At 32.0% G+C, this 21,999-nt stretch overlaps 1 protein-coding gene across 2 annotated transcripts in view; it reads left to right on the forward strand.

Moving 5' to 3' along the window:
• Ndufs4 (NADH:ubiquinone oxidoreductase subunit S4) overlaps positions 1 to 21,999 on the forward strand; it is a 108,288-nt gene that overhangs the window by 66,164 nt on the left and 20,125 nt on the right. Inside the window, exons 3-4 of one of the 2 annotated variants that reach the window (XM_026385935.2) lie at positions 13,829 to 14,001; positions 14,665 to 14,743. In XM_026385935.2, coding sequence (XP_026241720.2) covers positions 13,829 to 14,001; positions 14,665 to 14,743 — 252 coding nt within the window. The remainder of the gene's footprint in view (positions 1 to 13,828; positions 14,002 to 14,664; positions 14,744 to 21,999) is intronic. The other variant, XM_026385934.2, reaches the window with a different exon arrangement.

Below are 21,999 nucleotides of genomic sequence, written 5' to 3' on the forward strand. Positions count from 1 at the left end.
CTGTTTTTTTTTTAATTAAAAAAATTTTTTAGTAGTTGCTTTGGTGATTATAAAATGCATCATCAACTTTTCATTGTCTACCACGGACTAATAATATATCACATATGTAGGGTAAGAACCTAAAACAGTAGTTCCATTTACCATAGTCCTTCATGTTAATGTTGACACATTTCACTTCCATAAATGTTATAAATTCCATGGTAAATTATTATTTTTGTTATAAATACTTATCTTTGTAAGATCTGAGAAGAAAATCTTTTTCATATTTACTTACTAGTGTACCATTTCTGTTACTCTTACTTTGTTCATAAATGTATTTATATCCTTTTCCTTCAGCCTGAAGAATTATTTCTCATAGGGCAGATCTGTTGGGACAAAGTCTCTCAGCTTCTACTTATCTGGAAATGCCTTTATTTTGTGTTCCCCTTAAAAAGATTTTGTATTAGCTTTGACTGCCATAACAAAATATCATAGACTGGGTGCCTTGAACAACAGAAATTTATTTTCTTGTAGTTCAGAAGGCTAGAAGTTGAAGATCAAGGTGCCAGCATGTTTAGTTTCTGTTGAGGGTTCTATTCCTGGTTTATAGAAGCCTGCTTTCTTACTTGTCCTTACATGGATGAGAGAAACAGAGGGAGCAGGGAGAGAACTGTGCATGCACAGTCTATCTGGTTTTCTTTTTATAAGGGCACTATTCTCTTCATGAGAGTACCACCCTCATGATCTCATCTAACCCCAGTTACCTCCCAAAGCCTCCATTTCCCAGTACTATCACATTTAGGGTTTGGGCTAACATGAATTTTAAGGGGGATACAAACAATCAATCCATAACAGACATTTTCATTGGCTATAGAATCCTAGATTAAAAGTTTTTGTTTTAGTACTTTAAAGATGACATCCCAGGTTTCTTTTTTTTTAATTGTGAAATATGCAGAACATAATATTAACCACTTTGCCATTTTTAAGTGTGCAGTTTAGTGGTGTTAACCACACTTACGATGTGCAGCCATAGCCACTATCCATTTCCAAAGCTTTTTCATCATCTCAAACAGAAACTGTACCCATTGAACAATAACTTTCCATCATCTTTCTCCCCAGCCCCTTCTAATCTCAATTAGACTTTTGCCTCTATGAATTTGCCTACTTGAGATAACTCATATAATCAGAAACATAATATTTGTCCTTTTGCTGTTTATTCATTTAGCATGTTTTCAGGGTTCATGTTGTATCATGTGTCAGAATTTCTTTTTAAAGGCTATGTAATATTCCATTGTATGTAATATATCACATTATATAGTGATGGACATTTGGGTTTTTCTACCTTTTTGCTATTGTGAATAATGCTGTTGTGAACATATATGTCCACATATGTGTTTGAGTTCCAGCTTTCAATTTTGGAGGGTAGATACTCCATAATAGGATTGTTGGATCATGTGGTTATCCTGTGTTTAACTTTCTGAGGAACTGCCATACTATTTTTTCAGTAGCTGCACCACTCTCCACAATGTATAAGGGTTGCAGTTTTTCTACATTCTTCCAGTGCTTATTATTTTTCATTTTTTTTAAATAATCGCCAGCCTATCCATTGTTCAGTGGTAGCTCATTTTGATTTTGAATTTGCATATTTTAATGACTAGTTGAGCATATTTTCATGAGTTTACTACTGATTGTATGTCTTTTTTTTTGAGAAATGTTTATTCAAGTCCTTTCTCCATTTTGAATTTGGATAAGTTTAAGATATTTTTATTAATACTAATAGTTAATATTTTATCAATGTTACTGACTTATTAATATTAATACTGTATTAGATGCCTTTTGATAAATGAAAATTTTACTTTTGATGAGATCCAGTGTCTCTGTATTTTTCTTTTGTTGCATATACTTTAGTTTTCATATCTAAGAAATCCTCACCAAATTCAATGTCAAGAATATTTCCCTTATGTTTTCTAAGTTTTAGAGTGTCAGCGCTTAAATTTAGGTATTTGGTGCATTTTGAGTTTTAATTATTGGATATGGTTAAGGTAAGCTTGCAACTTTATTCTTTAGCATTTAGTTATTCAGTTTTTCTGCACTATTTGTTGGTACTTTCCCTTTTGAATGGTCTTGTTTTAAACCAACTGATTATATATGTAAGGGTTTATTTCTGAGATTTCCATTTCAATGATCTGTGTGTCTGTCTGTTCAGTGCCACTACCACACTGGTTTAATTACCACTGTAATTAAAGTTTCAAAATTGTTTTGAAATCAAGATAAGTGAGTCTTCCAACCTTGTTATTCTTTTTCTACAGTGTTTTAAAATGAAACTTCTGTATGAATTTTTAGGATGCATTTGTCTGTTGTATTGAATCTGTAGATTACTTTGGGTAGCATTGTCATTTTTAACAAGACTATATAAATCCATGAACACAAGATACCTTTCATTTATATATTTAATTTCAACAATGTTTATATTTTACAATGTAGAAGTCTTAAACCTTCTTGATTAAGATTATTCCTTAATTATTATTTTAATTATTTTGATACTATTATTAACGGAGTTGTTTATGTTATTTCCTTTTCAGATTGTTCATGTATAAAATACAGCTGATTTTTTTTTTGTTTGGCCTCTTACCAGTTTTCTGAATTTATTAGCTCTAACAAGTTTCAATGGTGGAATATTTAAGGATTTTCTACATATTAGTTCATATTATCTGGAAACAAAGATAATTTGTGTACTTCTTTTTCAATTTAGATTTTTATTTTTTCCTACCTAATTGATCTGGCTAGAACTTCCAGTATTTTACTGAGTAGAAATAACAAACATGGCCATTGTTGTCTTGTTCTGAATCTTAGAGGAAAAGCTTTTAATCTTTTTAATTTTCTTTTCTCATTATTCCTATGTGTGTATTATGTCTTTACTAAGACTGCTTTTTGAGATTATCTTTTTATCTTTAAACTTCAGAAATTTGATTATCATGTGCTTATGTGTGATTTTCTTTACATTTACCTTGCTGGGGAGCTAACAAGATCCTTGGGGTTTTTTTTTGGGGGGGTAGTGATATTTTCATCAAATTTGAAAATTTATAGTTATTATTCAAAAATTTTCTGCCTCAATTTTTCTTCTTCTGGAACTCTAACACTATATATTACACCACCTATTATTGTATAACTGCTCACTTAGTTGTGATTTTTTTTCTTAGTGTTTTTCTGCCATATGGTACAGTTTAGTTTAATTTCTGTTGCCCTATCTTCAAGTTTAATGATCATTTCTTCCATAGTGTCCAACTTTTGTTAAATCCTTTACAGTATCATTTTAGATACATGTTTCAGTTCTGTAATTTCTATTCAATTCTTTCTGTAGTTTTCATTTCTCTACTGAAATTCCCTGTCTGTTCACGCATTTTGTCCATCATTTCTTATAAATCTTTAAACAATCTCAGCACCTTTATTGTTTCAGGGTATATTTTTATTGATTATGTTATTGTAGGTTTTGGGGGGACAAATTTTCCTTTTTAGGTATGTATTTAGTGGCTTTTGAGTGTGTAATTGATATTCTGATTGCTTTTTTGGTGAGTATGGGGAGCATCTAGATTTTGTTGTCTTTCTTTATAGAGTATTTTGTGTCAGCAGCCAGTTACTGACTGATCAACTTGCTTTTTTTCAGTGATTGATAATAAACATTGTCTAGATGGGTTTAGAGTTGCTGTACTTCTGAGGTTTGACCTTTCTTGTGTCTCCACTGAAAGCATGGAGTATTCATAGTATCTCCACTTGGGCAAGCTTCTCATTACCTGTCCTACTTCACAGTCTCCTTTGACTCGAAGACCATGCATTTTTTTAAAAATAATTTTTTAGTTGTCAGTGGACTTTATTTATTTATATGTGGTGCTAAGAATCAAACCCATTGCCTCACACATGCTAGGCAAGCACTGTACCACTAAGCCACAACCCCATCTCAACCATGCATTCTCTATGTAACTCTTCCTCTTCATAACTTTGCTTCACAAATGTTTGTTTTCTCAGTATCTCTGAACTCCAATCACCTTAGCCTTTCTATTCAGTGAGAATGGTGTATCTCTGCACTAGTCTGGAATGTGCCTTAGTGGCATAAGACTACAACAATTATAAGACTGCATTTTGAGTTTTCCTTCTGTCCAAAAGCTCAGTACTAGGCTGCGTGTTATCCAGTTGTTCCATATCTGAAAAATAGTTGTTCAAAATAATTTTCCAAGTCTTACATTTGTATTTGTCAGGAGTGGTAGTCTGTTACCTATTATTGCATTATGGATGATAACAGAATTCCATGTAATTTCTTTGCAATAATAACTTTGTTAATGAGTCCTTACTTTTTTACCTTTGAGATTTTGCTCAATTTTTGCAGTCGGCTCTGTATCTAAAACATTTTACATATATGGTTTAATTTAGGCTTTATTTAGTATACCGATAAACTCAGCTCTCAATAATTGAGTCAAATGTTTTACAAAGACTCAGTATGCTTATTTCAAGTACCTTTCTCTGCCAATTTTACTTGACATTATAATTATATAATTTAATTGAATAATATAATCTGATGCTATATGAGGACAAGAGAGTTCTTTCTATGACAGTGCTGTTGAATACTTTGAAAAGACAATAAAGGTGAATTTTTAGTGATGGTTTTCAATTTATGCCACCCCAAAATATGTCACCTTGGTATTTTGAATATTTTATGAAAATGGCAGAAGCAGGAAAGTCACTCTGGTCTTCACCCCTGCCCATCTTGCTCCCTAAGGTATACTTTTTGTGAGTGCATGCTGGCGACCAAAGTTGATTATAAAACAAAGGATTTTCTAACCTTTTCCTGAAGCAGCACATGATCTTTATGGGAGAGATGCCATCCCTACGTATACTTATAGAAAAGGAACATCCTTATCTTAGAATGTGAAGGACCACAGAGAAGAATCTGAATGAATAGGCCTTGCTTAAGTTTCCCTCAATCCATTGCCATTGGATCATACCTTTTTGCTCTATCATATTTTTCTACAACTATATAGTCTTTATCAAACCTATAAAAACACTCAGGTTTAATTATTAATTTGGGTATTCGTTTTCTCATGAAACCTTCTGTGTTATATAAAACATACATGAAAGAAATTGATATGTTTTTTCTTTTGTTAATCTGCCTTTTTTTTTTTTTTTAAATGGGACCCACTGTCATAGTAAAGGAAAATATATTTCCTTTCCCTCTGGAATAATTTTGTCAAAGCAGATGGAGCTGAAACAATTGTAAAAGATTGTGTTTTAAAAAGAAGTCATAAAATTTTAGATTTTGGACTCTCATTATTTTATGATCTTTAAATTCTCACTTTATATTTTAAAAATGAAAACTATAAATTATAGGGGTATATTTTGTTGTTGAAATTCTAGTCACTATCAAAGAAAAAGGCATTGCCATATATCAGAAGTTTATTAAAAGAATGTACATATATAATTTTTGTGTTACAGTACACTGTTTGAGTGTGTATGTATATATGTGTACGTGGGCAGTTACATGTGTCTATTACTTAGTGATCCTATTTTCACTACTGTTTATTTAACTAACCAAATAACCAGTTCCTAACAGCAGAAAGGAGAAGTCTTTTGAGCAGTTTAACTTTTATTACTATGCCAAATTAATAAGAAAGTGGACTTACACTTTTTAAATGTGCTTCCTTGCAACCTAGTGTGTCTAGATATCATTGCCTCATGAGTTTTCCCCCCTTTGTTGCCCTAGTTTCCTGGGCTTTTGCCCTCAATGCCTGGCTTGTCTCGGTAATTTTTTTTGTTTTTTTAAATTAAAGACATTCAACTTTTGATCCATTAAGTTCATTTCTATTATTTCTAGCTTCCTTTTGGGGTTTAATTAATTTCACTTATTGCTAAAACCATCACTTGATATTCAAAGTTTATGCATGTTCTTTATATTTAGTTCTCTGCTACCATGCATTTTGTTTTCATAACTTATAGTTCATGTTGCTTTGTATTTCTGCCTTTAATTTACCAGGGAATGAAAGATACTATTAGATTAAGAAAGTAACAAAATTGATTCTCTTCGAAAAGTAATGTTGTATAAATATAAGTGCCTGTGGCCAAACTTTTTTCCCCTTTTATTACAGCTTCTTAAAAGTTACTGTCCTAACCTAACTATATGACTCAATGATTTAAAAATCCAAGAAATTCTAGAATATTGGATTAAAAATAAGCCATTTTAGATATTAAAAATTGATCATTGTCTTAGTAACTATTAAAATAATATTAGTTTCATAATTTTCAGAATGTATTAGTGGAGCATGCTGGTTTTCATTAAGACGGTATTGATCGTGTATTTATTTGTTAAGCACAATTTTTTTTTTTAACAACTTAGCTTTCAGTTGTTACAAAGTAGTAGAAAATATAGTTTCAAGTGTCTTATAAAAATGAAAGAAGTCTTCCTATAGATTTTCCTGATTTGGGGGAGGGATTATTTTAGATCAGTTTAAAAAATTGTGGCATTTTTTCATAAAATAGCTTTTTAGTAGACTTAATTTGGCTATATAGCATATGTCAATAATGTTCTAATGTAGGGGAAAAATAGTTTCTTTTCCATACCCATCACGAGGTTCATGTCTGACACCTTAAGAGACAGATGAATAAGAGAATAATTAGAGATTTATTTAACCAAAATTTTATGTGACACAGGAGCCTTCACAAAGGAATACCCAAAGATCCAGGGTGCATTTTTATGTTTAGATTCAATGAAGAATGGACAATCATGTAAAAGTAGGATGGGACAAAAAAGATATGATCTAATGTTAATTAACTGGATGAAATACAGTAAAGCCTTTTTATTCAGATTCTTCTTGGCCACTGAGTGTAGAGCTGGAAGGACCCCTCATGTAATCTCTTTTCAGGTGAGGTGGGCCAGAGTTTTTTTATGGCCATGGTTCAGGGGAGAGAGGTGGTAGAAAGTCAGAGAGTAATCTCCAACATGCCATGTTAGGGATAATGAGTTCTGTCTAACATTATAAAATATAAATTCATAAATGGATATCTGAAAATATTTGCCATCCCTACACAAAGAGTTATATTTTTAAGCAGTTAATTAGGGTTTAAGTGAGTGTTTCCTTTGTATTTTTATTTCTTATGGCAGTAGCTCTTACAGAGGAACTTATCAGTTGGGTCAATTTTGAGGAAATTTTATTACCTTTTGGTTTTATATATCAACAATCTAACTCATCCTCTTTTATGTAGTTTTCAATGGAAAAATGTAAACTAAATAGCGTCAAGCCAGTTAACATATAACTGCTTCTAAGTGTCCTGAAAGTCAAAGCAAAATTATACATTATTATTAGCAATATGAAATTTGACCCCCTTTTGGAAAGTAATTGTCTAACATGTCTAGGACTATGGAAATTCTTATAACTTTTATCTCAGTTTATTCTAATTTTAGTGATCAACCTTAAAAGAATTAAGTGACTGGATTTTCATTGTAGTAATGTATACTTAATAACAAAAATTTGATTTTTTCATTGTAAACAAATAGGCTAAGAAGTTATGAAATATTGACTTAAGTCAATTATGGTCATTAAAATGGGATTTTAAGACTGGATAACCTCATGGGGGAAATGATGTTATGTTACTTAGGAATGCTCAATGCAATATAGGTAGTGTAGCCATTGTAAAGTAGATATGCATATGGATAATTATTGGTAGGTAGTACAGATAAGGAGACAGTTGCTAGGACATTTCACATAAGAATATATTGTTTTTAAATTTAATTTTAATTTTCCATTCTCCTACCCCATGGACATATAAATTATAGACTTCTTAGACTCAGGAATAAAGTCTTATCATTAATTTTAAATTTAATATTCCTATAATATTTAATAATATCTTTTAAAAATAAATATCCTAAAATAATATTCTGCCTCCTTCCTTGGTCAGGTATTTTTTAACATTTTTCCATCTTTGAAACCAAATAGGATTTCTCTTTTATTCATGTCTGGAATTAATCCTTCCAACAGAGGTATGAAGTAGGTTTTGTTGGATAGATTTTAAAGGAAGAGAATGACATTCAGAGTTTAAGCAACTAAACTTGTCAGTACCCATAGGTAGCAAATGGTGGAGCTTTGGTTCCTCCAGATGTGCAGAAATCATAATTTCTTGTTCTTAACTAATATTGAAGTATAATTATTTGTTATTCCCATCCTCCTACCCCATGGATACATAGATTATAGACGTCTTAGATTCAGGAATAAAGTCTTATCATTATATCCTTTGCAGCCCCTAGGCTACTTAACTTTGCATACAGTAGGATCTTTGAATTTGAATTGAAACAAACAAGTAACGATAAATCATATCTTATTCATTTTCATGAATGTCACTAGATGTCTCTGTGTGTGCCCAGTACACTTAAATTTACTTAACATATTTACAGTTATTGACATAAACAAGCAGGAAGTATTCAGCCCTTACAAAAGGAAAAACTAAAGTTTTTTTCCTTCCCCCATACACGAAGCTATTCTAATTACAACACTTTAATTACTAACTCATTTTTTTCTGCATCTTGACACCAGCTTCCCATTACTTGTTCATACTATCCTTTAAAAAAATGTCTAGTAATTTCTTCTCAACAGAAATGTCTATACTGTTGAACATTGTATCTATTATCTAATATGTAGTAGGTACTGAGGGTCTTTTTGTTGCTCAAGGTAAGCACTTTATGTTCATCATTTAGCCTTTATTTTACTTTTATGCAGTAAAGTGATTTACAAAGATTAAAGTTGAAAGTTGGGGATTTCAACCAGTTTGACACACCTTTTGCTTTTAGCCGTTGTTCTTCTCTGGCCTGCTCTGAAGGATCTAGGAGTAGTAAAAATATTTTGAGTTTGAAGTACATCTTGAACTCTTTTTTGAGAAAAAAAAATATGGTTAGCAGCATCATTTGCATAATCTATTCCTACATGCTCCACAATAATCCATTTAAAACTATATTTCTGTGTCCATGACACCTTTGCCCAGAGTGTAAAATTTAACAGATGTCACATTCCAACAATTTGGAATTGTTGTATTAACAAACAAAATTTTGTTTTACTGGCCCAACTCAAATTTACCTTAACATTTTTTATTATATTTGAATCCCTGTGGCCACTAACTTTTTAGAAGTGTGTGAAGTTCTTCCATAGTAAGTAAATAGGTATGATTATGCTATCAACTATATTTTAGCTTTAAAACTTATTTTGTAAAATGTCATTAATTATTAGACCTTTAATGAGTTCCTTGTTGTAAGTGTCTGCTGGTTATTTGAAAGGAAGTTTTTGTTACAGATCTAAAATTGTTTTTCTTTTAGCATCTTTCATGGTTGAAGTAGAATATAAATATAGTTATCAATTAGCCAAGAAATATGTTATCTTGTATACATATGTGAATATGTAACAATGAATCCCACCATTGTATACAATATAATGCACCAATAAAAAATGTGGAAAAAATAAAGTCAGTAAATTTAGATTAGTTTTAACTCAAATAAATTTGAGCACCATTGGTAACTAATAGCCTCTAGTAGACGTAAGTTTCTATAATAAATGTTTGTACTTAATGTTCCAATATATGTTCTATTAAAACTGTAACATTGATCAATACTAAATGCAATATTTAGTTAACTTATTTCCCAAAAGCCTGATAAAAATTTTGCCCTTCTTGGGTATGCTAAGAAAGCTAGCAAAATTTTATTCCAAAGTGCAAAATCCTTTTATTTCTCTTTATGACTAGTGTAAACTATTAAGGTTAAGTGGGTGGGGCAACCGGAAGTAATTACTAAGGCCAGTGGCATTTTTGTGGTTTAATAAAGGCAGAAGCTAATTATTCAGTTTTTATTTAAGTGAAATGGTGCCAAAAAGGAGGTTCCTGCAGAGCAGCTGCACTCCTTCAGTGTTACCCTAATTTACCAAAGACACAACTGTCACAAACAAAACTTTTAAACTTGATATATAGCCACAAAAGTAAGGAGGCCTTTGTTTGGAGTGCATGCAGAAGAACTCCTTTATACAAATCAACCGGCAGATGACGGACAATGATGAAAATTTGATTCTTTGAAGTTATAATAGTCATTGAAATGTGTGAAATTCTGGTATTGAAAAGAGAGCGGCCAGCAAGACTCTAAATCCTGGGTGGTTGCAAGAAGCTTGCTGGGAGGTTTTTCTGCATTTTGACACCAACTTCCCATTGCTTGTTCCCTGCTTCCTTTGTTTAAAAAAAAAAAAAAAAGTTGAATTCACACAAGATAAATGGAGACAGTTGATAACCGAATCATACAATTTTTATATGGAAAACTAATATTTTATAGTGGAAATTGGTATTTGAAAAAAATGACACACATACACATATATATTTATTGAATTTTCAAATTGCTCTTTCTTTTACCTAGACTTCAAAAATGGAAGGTCAGCTGTTAGTTCTTCCAAAATTTTTAATTATGAAAAAGATGGTACTGAAAGAATGGAATTTTGGAATTATGACGTGTCTTTTCAGTAGCGAATTTTGATTTGGATGCCCTTCATTTGGGAATTATAATTATAATTATATATGCATGAAAATTATGTACATAGTCTTTAATAGTAAAAATGTACATTTCATGCATGACTCAATTGTTTACAAATTGAAGGTTAACATTCAGTAAATCTATGTATTATCTCTAGGGTAACCTGCTTCATTATAATATACAGATAATTATTATCTGGTAAGTCTTGAGATTTTTTACTTGCCAGCTCAAAAGCTTCTCATACCTTGTGTGATTTAATGTTTGTATAATCAGAAGATTTATGAATTATTATCTTAAAATATGTTACCTGTAAGGTGAGAAATTACAAAAGGCAATAATAACAACCTTAATGCATTTCTCTTATAAATAGGTTTTTAGAAAATTCATGTGATTTGTATTAGGATATAGAAGTAGAAATATATGGAGAATATCAATTCAATATAGTTTAAATAATTTGCAGATGTTTTATATGTTTATTGTTTGTAAAAGTATGAGTCACAGGTAGCTCAGTGAAAATTTAGAGGGATAACACCATGGAAGACAAGTAGAGTTGGACATAGTGCCTTTCAAGTGTTACATTGTTTTAATGGAATCTTGAAGTGGGAGCTTTAGCCCATTGAAAACAGGTTCTTCTGTCACTAGCTGAAGCTGTGTGGATGAAATGATAACAATAGAGTGTCTTGGTGCATTTTAAAAGTGTGAGAAATCAGTTTGTCTAGACTAAGAGTGTGTCTACAGGGCCTAGGAATTTTAGAGCTTCTATGCCCTTTAGGTGTCAAGTATGTTAGAGATGCCAAGCCTTTTTATTCTGCATCTTTGGCAGCAGCTCAACTGGGTTACAGTACCTTACCAGTCTTCTGCAAGCAAAAATTGATTTTGTGTCAGGACTTTGGCTTAAAAATTCAGAAACTTGTTTGCTTTTAAATGCCAAGTTTAAATTGGGGGAAAGATATCCTATAAATCATTGCAATAATTTGAGAAGATGTGAAAGATTGGTAGTGATGAGTTCAGAATATAAACAGCTTGTTAGCAAATTTGTGGTCAAATGAAGAGATTTTTCCATCCTAAAATTCACTCTTTCCTTTTCTACTTTATATGGTAAAAATCAAAAGACCTATTTCAATTTTTTAAAAAATTTCATTGGCTTTTTTAATTACTTTGGCATGTATGCATCACAATATAGAAATTATAAAGAAAAAGTCTTTTCTGTATTCTCATTTTCCTGAGTCAACTTGTGGTAAGAATTTAACATTTCCTTAATATGGGCAGTTTAAAGAAGAGTCAGATAACTGATCCTGTTAGGACGGGTTGTTATGAAATTTGGAGACGTCCCACCTTAAAATTCTATAACATGTTTCCAGTGTTTGTTCATTTCTTGCTTCAGCTGTGGTTGAGGAAATAGCATATATCATGAGATTGATATGTCCCTATTAAATTATAAACTAATATGGCAGACTGCAAATATTATAGAACCCAAAGGAGAAATAAGCATTGAGGACCTCCCAGGAGCTGAGTCACTTCACACTCCTGACTAGAGGACTATGCTATAGAAGGTCATTAAAATGTAGTAATACTTAAAATTGCTTTGATTTGAAATTTAACCTGACAATTAAAAATGATCAATTAAAATGTGTTTATATTTTTAAGTTATGTACCAATTCTCTTGTCTTTATCCTAGATATAAAGAAATGTAAAAAATAACGTAGGTATGCATTAGGAGAGCATATTTGTTTAAATATTTATATGGATCATTTTGATATTTGATGGATCATTTCTTTAAACAAACAAGTTGTGACAAAGTAGCCACACCTAATTGGTGTAATGGGAAAAATACTATGTTAAGCAGGGATTGGTTGCTAACTGAAATAAATTTAAAGAATTGTTTTTTTAATCTTGTGGATAGAGAAGCTACTCAATTCAGAAATGTGCTTAGTATTTTCCCAGTACATATTGCAGCACCAAGTATTTATGCTAATTCATAGCACTGATAGATTAGAACTGCAAATAGACATTAACTTTTTTAGGGGATATATGATAAAGAAATGAAAATTCACAAAATGGGTTAAGTTTTTCTAGTACTTACAGGTTTGATAAAATCATTTTCTTGCTAACTTTCTTGGTTTTAACTAGAAAAAAAATTGAAAATTTATTGTAGTGATTTTTTTTTTTTTTTTTTTTTTTGGTGGCACTGAGGATTTATTTTGGAACTCTAGCATATGCTAGGCAAATCGCTCTCCCACTGAATTCTACCTTTTGTTTTAATGATTTTAAAATGGCATACTTATAAACAGTGATATGGTTAACCCTAATGTGATTTTACTTTGCTAGAATAAAGTTTTTGCCTTTATTAACTGGAGATTTTAACTCTGAATTTATTATTTGGTGTTCTGATTGCTACTATGTTTTGACAAATACATCTAATCTGTAGCATCAGAATTCTATGCATGCTCCAGTTGAATGTTTATTACTAGATAAAAGAATAGAAAATGGGAGTTAAGAAAGTTACTATTGTTTTCATTTCCCATTTCTTCAAAAATTGTGAAACTTTTTATTTACCTTTATAGGTTAGATTTGCTTTACTAGTCTTTCAGTAGGTTTCATTAGAGAGATAAATTGCCAATTAAAGTTGTTATTTGATTTTGATTGTTTACAAAAAGGCTCAGTCCTCCCTCTGAAGGGAGTGTCTTTTAAGCAATTTGACACAGAAACCACTGGTAATAAGATTTTTTTTTTCTGCTTACAATTGTCTATTTTCCCATCCTTTTACTTTTAATATCTACTTACATTTTTTCCTTGTCTGACCTGTTGAACCTGCTTGCAAAATAAGAGCATATTGACTACAGGTTTTACAAGTAGATTCCAGAAATTTTCAGTGTTGTACTGAAGGTATAGCTCAATGGTACAGCACTTGCCTGCTGTGCAGGAGGCCCTGGATTAGATCCCCAGCGCTGGGGTGGGGTGGGGAGGGGATGTGGGGGGGGGTGGTAGGGAGTGCTTGGGGTGGAGGAGGTGGTGGGGAGTGCTTGGGGGGCATGAGGAAGTACCAAAGCTTTGTTGGACAAAGGGATTAAATTTTGTTTAATGATTCCTTTCCCACTGTTCCCTAAAACCACCTCTCAAATACACCATTTACAGTTATCAGAATGGCAGTTTATGGAGTAAAATATCCGAGTAGTAGTGAAATAAGCAAGAAAGTTTATCTCATTTTATAAATAACTCTGAATAGAATTGCATGATTATAGGGGACAACAAAAGTACATTAGTGGGAACATAGACTGTTAGAAACATATTCGTTTGCTTGTTTTTCTTTAGGATATCACTACATTAACTGGTGTTCCAGAAGAGCATATCAAAACTAGAAAAGTCAGGATCTTTGTTCCTGCTCGAAATAACATGCAGTCTGGAGTAAACAACACAAAGAAATGGAGGATGGAGTTTGATACCAGGGAACGATGGGAAAATCCTTTGATGGGTTGGGCATCAACGTGAGTATTTTGTTTTAACATAAATATTGTTTTCAGTTTTCTGTTTCTGTGTAGATTTTTCTTTAAAATGTTGATTTTCAAATTCTTAATGTACAGTCTACACAGATATGTATTTTTCTTTATATATTTTATATAAATATCAAATAAATATGGTTCAGCACATTACACCAGAAATATTATTCTAAATACTATTTATTAGATAAAATGATTGACATTATAAGGATTGTTAGCCTGGTATTCAAGCTAGGTATATTAGTCTAAGATATTATGTGATTGCTAATTTATTGACACTTTTTAACTTGCTTTTAAATTTAAAGTAAAACTCCTTTACATATCTTGTTTGTAAGGAGTTGGGAATTGAGTTCAGAAATTAGCTAATTTGAGGAAAACGTGTAAATTCTTGAGAAAAATAAATTACTTTTTCAATGCATTGGAATAAACTATTCAGTATACCTGGGAGAATTTTTGTTAATCTTCCCTGTTGCAATTGAAATAGAATTATATGGTATTAAGCAAATGATATATAGGTATACTTTGTAGGATTTTTTTTGGTGGGGGGAGCAGGTCTGATTTTATTGCAGTTACCATGTATATACACTTGGGCAGTAGCTAGGCAGATTACAGGCAGCCACCAATACAATGTTTTGCTAACTCTCCTTGCAGCGACCAATTGAGGAATGGGCGGTGGAGCAAGCACAGGGACTACAACACTGTGGTCTCATGCCCAGGGCTGTGCCTATGGGTAAGCTGTTTGCTGCTCACACTCCTAGCATGAGGGGAGTGGCCTGCCACTTAGCCGCCCTTAACGTAGGCATGTATGCAGTACTCCATGCATTTGTCCCCAGAGAATTAAACATATTATCCTAAGTTCTATAGTTATAAAATGGCAGAGTGTAAAAGGAAAAAAAAAAAGGAATGGAAAAAGGCAAAGGGAAAGGAGGGAGAAAAGGACATAGAGCTGACTGACATGATAACTGAGTCACAAGAGACTTATAAAAAGCTGGTGATGTCAGGATAGGAAACTCAACAGGCAAAAATCAATAGCTTTCTATATACCAATACCGAATTTGTTGAAAAAGAAATTAGGAAAGCAGTTTTATTCACAGTAGCTTCAAAATCAATCAATCAATCCTACCAAGGCAGTGAAAGACCTCATGAAAATTATAAAACACTGAAGAAAAAAATTAAAGACACTAGAAGATGAAAAGACCTCCCACTATTCATGGATAGGCAGAATTACTATTATAAAAAGGCTACATTACAAAAGCAATCGACAGATTCAATGAAATCTCCATCAAATACCAGTGACATTCTTCACAGAATAAGAAAAAACAATCTTAAAATCATTTGGAAGAGTAAAAGACCCAGAATAGCCAAAGTAGTTCTAAGCCAAAAAAGCAAAACAGGAGGCATCACAATATCCGCCTTCAAATTGTATTACAGAGCGATAGTAACAAAAACTGCATGGTACTGGCATAAAAACATTCACACAGGGCTGGGGTTGTGGCTCAGTGGTAGAGTGATTGCTTTGCACATGTGACACACTGGGTTTGAGCCTCAGCACCATATAAAAATTAAATAAGGTATTGTGTCCATCTACAACTAAAAAAAAAAAAATTAAAAAAGCCATACACACAAACCAATGGAACAGAATGGAAGACACAGATACAAACCAACACAGTCATCTGATCATTGACAAAAGCTAGTTTGTAGGTATTTGTATAGCAAATACAAATTGTTTTGTGTAATATATGAAGTCTTTTTGTAAATCACATTCTTCTAAAGACTAAAGAAATCTTTAAGGAGAAACTTTGTCCATACCCAATGATTGAAATGTTGTGCTCATTCATTTTGAATTATGAGATTTTGATGTGTTTATCTGAGACTCGCTGTAATACATTTTCAACAATATTCAGTAATAAATCATTGTTTGAATATTTGTACCTTGTATACTCTAAATTGATATACTCTTATTTGAATACTTATTCATGTAAGAATATGAGGTTAAGAGTTGTAGAATAGAAAAAATAATACTTTTTCCTCATATCCACCACAAGTTTCAAGGCTGAGGCAATTTATAAAAAGATAAATTAATAAGAATAGCATACAGATTCATTTATAGTAATTTTAAAGTGATATAGCCCTATAATGAACACCCAAAGAAACAGGGAAACTTATTTTTATGCTAAAGTTTGGCAAAAAGTTGTATATAATCATGATTGGACAAAGCTGGTATGATCTAATGGTAATAAGCTGGGGGAACTTTGTTCTTGCCTGTTTATTTTCTTTTCTGTGCCCCTGTGTCTTCAGAGATCCCTTTCCTCTAGTTATAGAGTAGACACTTCTAGAATGATGGTCTCAGGTTATTTTGGAAAGAGGTCAGAGAATTGTTACAACTTGCTTCAAGGGAGAAGGACAAGCAAAGACCCGAGATAACTTCCTGATTCTGCTTTTTTCTCATCTGCCAAGATGCCATATTTTGGGGTAGCATGTCCTGAACCCTTTCTATAGGTTAAGTTTTACTTTGCTCTGCTTGCAAAATGTTTTTACAATCATTATCATAGTATTGATTCTAGAAATAGCACAACTAACTTTTGAAGTACTTATTATTTAATGCCTTCCTGCTTTTGGAACAAAATTAAACCTACTGTGCCTAAATAGGGACATACTGCTTTTATTGCATATGAATTGAAAATGAGCTATACTCTATGTTTGGGGAATAAAAGAAATAAAGTTCTTTTCAAAATGTAGTTTTTCCAAAGTAAAGTATTTTTGAAATGATAGAACTCTCTATAAAGTTGGTTTGTCTGAAGCATTGTTTTGAATCTTAAATAACAACAACAGAAAATCTTTACTACTTCTCTTGGTTCTGATATTTAAACCACTAACATGAAAAAAAAATTATATCTAGATATTTGATTATTTTATTTGATTAAAACAGGGGCTCTTTGCTAATATTAGAATCAAAGTTATATTTTTTCATTCTTAGCATTTTAACACAAAAAGATAGTATATAATAAGTATTGCTTGAACATACTAATTTCTGACATTTTAAGCCCTTGTATAAAATTGTTATAATTGGAAGTGAAGGCTTCTCATCATCTACTTAGTGTTCATCGTTTTAACTAAGAAATCTGTTTCCCAGATTATAGTTTTAAATTCTTAGTCTGCTTATATTTTATCATTATTTATCTAACATTGATTTGTGGAGTATAGCAAAAGTATTTAAAACCTAGGTAGATATATAGGTTTGTAATATTTCCTTTTAATGAGAGAATTACTTTATTTAATGGGAAAAATAGAATGTTAATATTTTAATGTGATTTTTTGCTATTGGTCAAAGAAATAATTCCTGGATATGCTAAAAGAGAAATGACCTTTCATTCTATACCCAAAATATGTTCATTTATAAAGACAAAGTTTCATAAAATAGAGGATGTGTACTTAACTGCATTCATTTTCTCCGTCTGGCTAGAATCTACCACATGGATGGAGTGGCATGGAGAATTTAATAGACACCTAAAACTGATGACATAGGAGTATTACAGAGAGTTAAGAAGTATGTCGGATAAAAACGATGACAAATATAACACTTAGAGAGATAATCTTTGTATACCTTTGGAGGTTTTTTCCATGCAGTTGCTATTAATACAAAGAAAACGATGCTTATTTCCTTGAAAAGTAGAAGCAATGCTAATGGAAAAGGTAATTTAAAGTTACCTTTGTGGTAATTTTGTGACAGAAATTTGAAATCTCAAATGTTTTTCAGTGAGGGCAGAAGAAAGGCCTTATTGTGAAAGTTGTCTTAATATGATTTTTTTAAAAATACACTAAATAAATTTTGTTTTTATTTCTGTATAGTATTTTTTATAATTGTAAAAGGCTACATTTGTTCACATGTAGGATTTTAAGATAAATGTGCTTGATCTTTGTTTTTAGATTTTTAAATTCACATTTTAAAATACTGTATTTACATTTCTTTTTCATATTTGAAGTGTTCTTATGCTATTTTAATTACTTGAATCTTTAAATGTTAGAATTCAAAGGTAAAAGGTTTATCTTTATGCAAACATGAAAAATATAATAAGATTCAAAATCTTCCCTTGAGTTTGACCCAAGGTTTTTACTGTTTAAATCATCTTGATCCCATGGGGTGGCAAAGGCAGGTGTTTGGTTGATTCCTCCCCATTTAATACTATAGCTATTTATTGGTTAATAATCTTATGTTAATGTTGTTAATGTTTCTTAACAATCTTTTATCTGTTGGAATGATAATTGTTTTCATTTACTTCTATAAAGGACTTTAATTTTAGTAAAACCTAAATGTATTTGTTTTAAATATAATGAAATTAACACAGTCCAACAGATAATCAGTGTCTTGGACTCATTACCTTCTGTGTTAATTTCATTATATTTAAAAAGTATGACTTCCATATTTAATTTTTAAAATAATTTTCAATAGAGAATTGTGAACTGTCATTCAGCTTTTGGAAACGAGGATTTGTTCCATGTCATCATGGACATAGAAGGTCATCTAATTTAAGCAGACGTGTATGCTAATTTAGATGTTGCTAATTCTCTCACTGCCTAACTATTCACATAGTATACTTGATCCTTAAGCCATAATAAGTCATCAAAGTGGTGGATACTTAGTCTTGTAGATGGTCCTTTGGCTTATAAGTAGCAAACGGAAGTACTGTTTGTCCCATCTTTCTGTCTTACACTACTCTACCTCAATGCAAAGGCACTTTTAAAATTTGCTTTAATCATATGGCCCATTTTTTTTTGTTATCTTTCAATAAAGGTTTCTGTTACTTTTCTTTATTGACTTTGTTGAACAAGTAAATGAATGTTTTGCACAGGAGATGTAAATAGTATGGATATATACAGTATAAACTATGAATGTTATCAATTATTCCTCTCCATACCTATTAAACTAGTCTCTTGTCCACATACCTTCCCCCTCCTTAGAAGTGAACTTTGTCAACAATTGTTTTTCCTGGATCTTTTTTCATTGCATGTATATGCATACATGTGACTTCATAGGTCTTCAAGGCAAAACTCGATGGTTTTCTTAACATAGGAAAACCACATCTCTTATTAAAATTATTCCTAGGTTAGTTTTCACTATTGTTTTGGATGATTTTTTTTGTTACATTTTCTAGTTGAGTATCACCAGTATTTTAAGTTAATGTTGCACAGAGCCATCCCGTGTATTGTCCCATTAGTTTTTATGACTTTCCAAGGAATTCACTTTGATTTGGTAGTTGTATAATCTAAAACGTGAAGTAGTTTGTTTTTTCTTCTTACACTTACAGTTAATTTCTTTTTCTTGCCTTACTTCATTGAGTAGAATTTTCAGACATTGTTGATGGTTAATGGTTATATACAACATTCTTATTGTCTCTTTCCTTCTTCATTGGAAATGTTTCCTATGTCTGTAGTCACAGCTACTCAGGAGGCTGAGGCAGCAGGATCTTTGAGCCCAGGAGTGCAAGATCAGCCTGGGCAACATAGGGAGACTCATCTCAAAAATCAGGACTGAGTATTGAATTTTATTAAATGTTCTCTCAACATCTATTAAGGGACATTTAGTTTGTTGTCATGTAATGGACTTTAATTATATATATTTTTTATCTATTTTCTGATCCAATTAGATAATTATTAATGGGGCACAAATTTATATATTGGCTTGATTTAATTTGTTGAGGTAGTTCAGATTTTCTCAATCAGTGAAATTCGTGTAAGAGTGAAAGAAGAGTTTGTGTGTGTGTATGTATGTGCGTGCGCAGGTGCTTGCACGCACATATACGCATACTATCCTTAGCGGAGTATAAGTTTAAAGTTTTATCATTGCCTGACTCTGACATTCCTTACTTCAGAAATATTTTAAAGCAAAAAACCACAAGATATTGATTATAAATCTTACTTTTTTCTCTAGTCTTTATCTCTCTTTCTTATTCTGTTTACTGAAAGATGACCTGACATTTTTAAATGATGCTACTCAATGACAGCATTTAGAACCCTTTCTAACAACTAGTGCTACTGAAACTGGGAAAAAAAAAAAAAGCCAAACCTTCCAACATAGAAACTCATTTGCTTATCATTCTCTGCCTTCTAGAGAATATCTAATAAAAATTCTCAATGCCAAAGGTTTTGCAAATATTTTTAGTGCAGTCATAGCTCTCTTAGGTCCAGTCAAACATCAGTTGATACTTACGATACTAATTTTCACGTGTTAACCTTAAAATCTTACTTATGTGGCTGGAGTAGTGGCTCAGCAGTAGAGCATTTGCCTAGCACATTCAAGGCCCTGGGTTCGATCCTCAGCACCACATAAAACAATAAATAAATAAAGTAGAGATATTGTATCCAATACAACTGAAAAATAAATATAAAAAATCTTACATATGAAAAAAATGGCCTTTCAAAATTAAAAAAATAATAATACTGTGGGTAATAGTTTACAATGAAATCTATTCAGTATGTACCCAGATTGAGAAATAGAATTTCAGTCCCATTTCATTCCATGCCCCTTTCCAAAGATAACCACTATTCTGACTTCTAACTATATAGATTTATTTTTCATTAAAGAGAATTATCCTTTATGTACTCTTCTGAAACAGGTTTCTTTTTGCTTAACTTTATGTTTGCAAAATTTATCTATTGCACTATTGATAAGCAGCATTTTCATTTGGAGTTATGTGTAATACTAAAGTGAAGAGCTTTTAGTAATGTGTGAATTCCTGATATGCTAATTAACCCCTAAAACAGTTAATAATTTCAAAAATTTGTAGAGAAGAATCAATAATCTATTAATTCTCTGATTCCTTATTCTTCTTGAGTTAATGATAGCAGCTATGTGATGTGTTTTGTTCTAGCAGAAAAATAACTGGTAGAGCACACCTTGAACTTGGGGAGGATTGATTTTTATGCTTTGTTAGAGTGCATCTGTTTCAGTTTTATGTCTTACAACTAGAACATAGTGTTTAAAATTTTTAATAGGCACGATCTCTCTGAGGTTCTAGTGCAAAACAGAAGGTTTACCAATTTCTTACTCCAGACTCATTTTGTCCTATAGTAGGCAGCTGCTGAAATCTCTGCTCAGTTCTTTCAGCCTTCCCAGTTATTGTTAGAGCCATACCCATTCATGTACACTTCAGAATCTCCCTTTTATACAACAAAATTTCAAACTGTTCTAGCTGTCCTAAACTCCATCTCCATATTCCTTGTGCTGATAAGACTAGACTTTTCCTTGAGTTCCTTATGTTCCTAACTATCTGGACAGGAGGGAGAAAGAATATAAACTTGAATCTAATTCAGTATGGGTCTGTCCCCCCCACCCCCCCACCCCCATCCCCACCCCCGCCATTCCTTTGAAAGATTGAATTCTCTCCAGAGTTCCTTGGTCACTCTCAGGTCCCTTCAAACACAGGTTTTTCTGATTTGTTCAGAGTAGTTGTTTGGCACAAATACTGAGTTGTGATCTGTCATTGCCTCAATTGGAACCTTAGTAATTGAGAATTAAGCACATTGAATATAAAAATAAAAGCAAACATATTTAGTGAAGATTGAAAGAGAAATTATATATAGCTGGAGGAAGGTGGGGTATGAAATACTTAATAGAAAAGGTTGGTATTTATGGTGAACCCTGAGGGGTGGTTGGGATGGACTTCCATTAGTGAAGATGGCAGAGTATTCTAAACTGAAGGAACAAATTGAACTGCTGGGAAAGTACAGACTGTGTTTATAAGAAAAATTAAGAGTCTGATTTGACTGGTGGGTTACTTTTAAGGGGAGTAATTAAAAAACAGCCAGGTGCCCAGCTATATCCTAGCTACTTGAGAAACAGAGGTAGGAGAATTGCCAAGTTTGAACCTAGCTAGCCTCCACAGTTAGTAAAACCCTCTGTCAAAAAAGGGGCAGGGGGAGAGATAGGAATGCAGCTCAGTGGTAAAGACCCCGGAGTTCCTGATACAAAAAAAAGACTGGAAAGTA

Source organism: Urocitellus parryii, chromosome 1 (assembly GCF_045843805.1).
Source record: "Urocitellus parryii isolate mUroPar1 chromosome 1, mUroPar1.hap1, whole genome shotgun sequence".
In the NCBI taxonomy this organism is placed as follows: domain Eukaryota; kingdom Metazoa; phylum Chordata; class Mammalia; order Rodentia; family Sciuridae; genus Urocitellus; species Urocitellus parryii.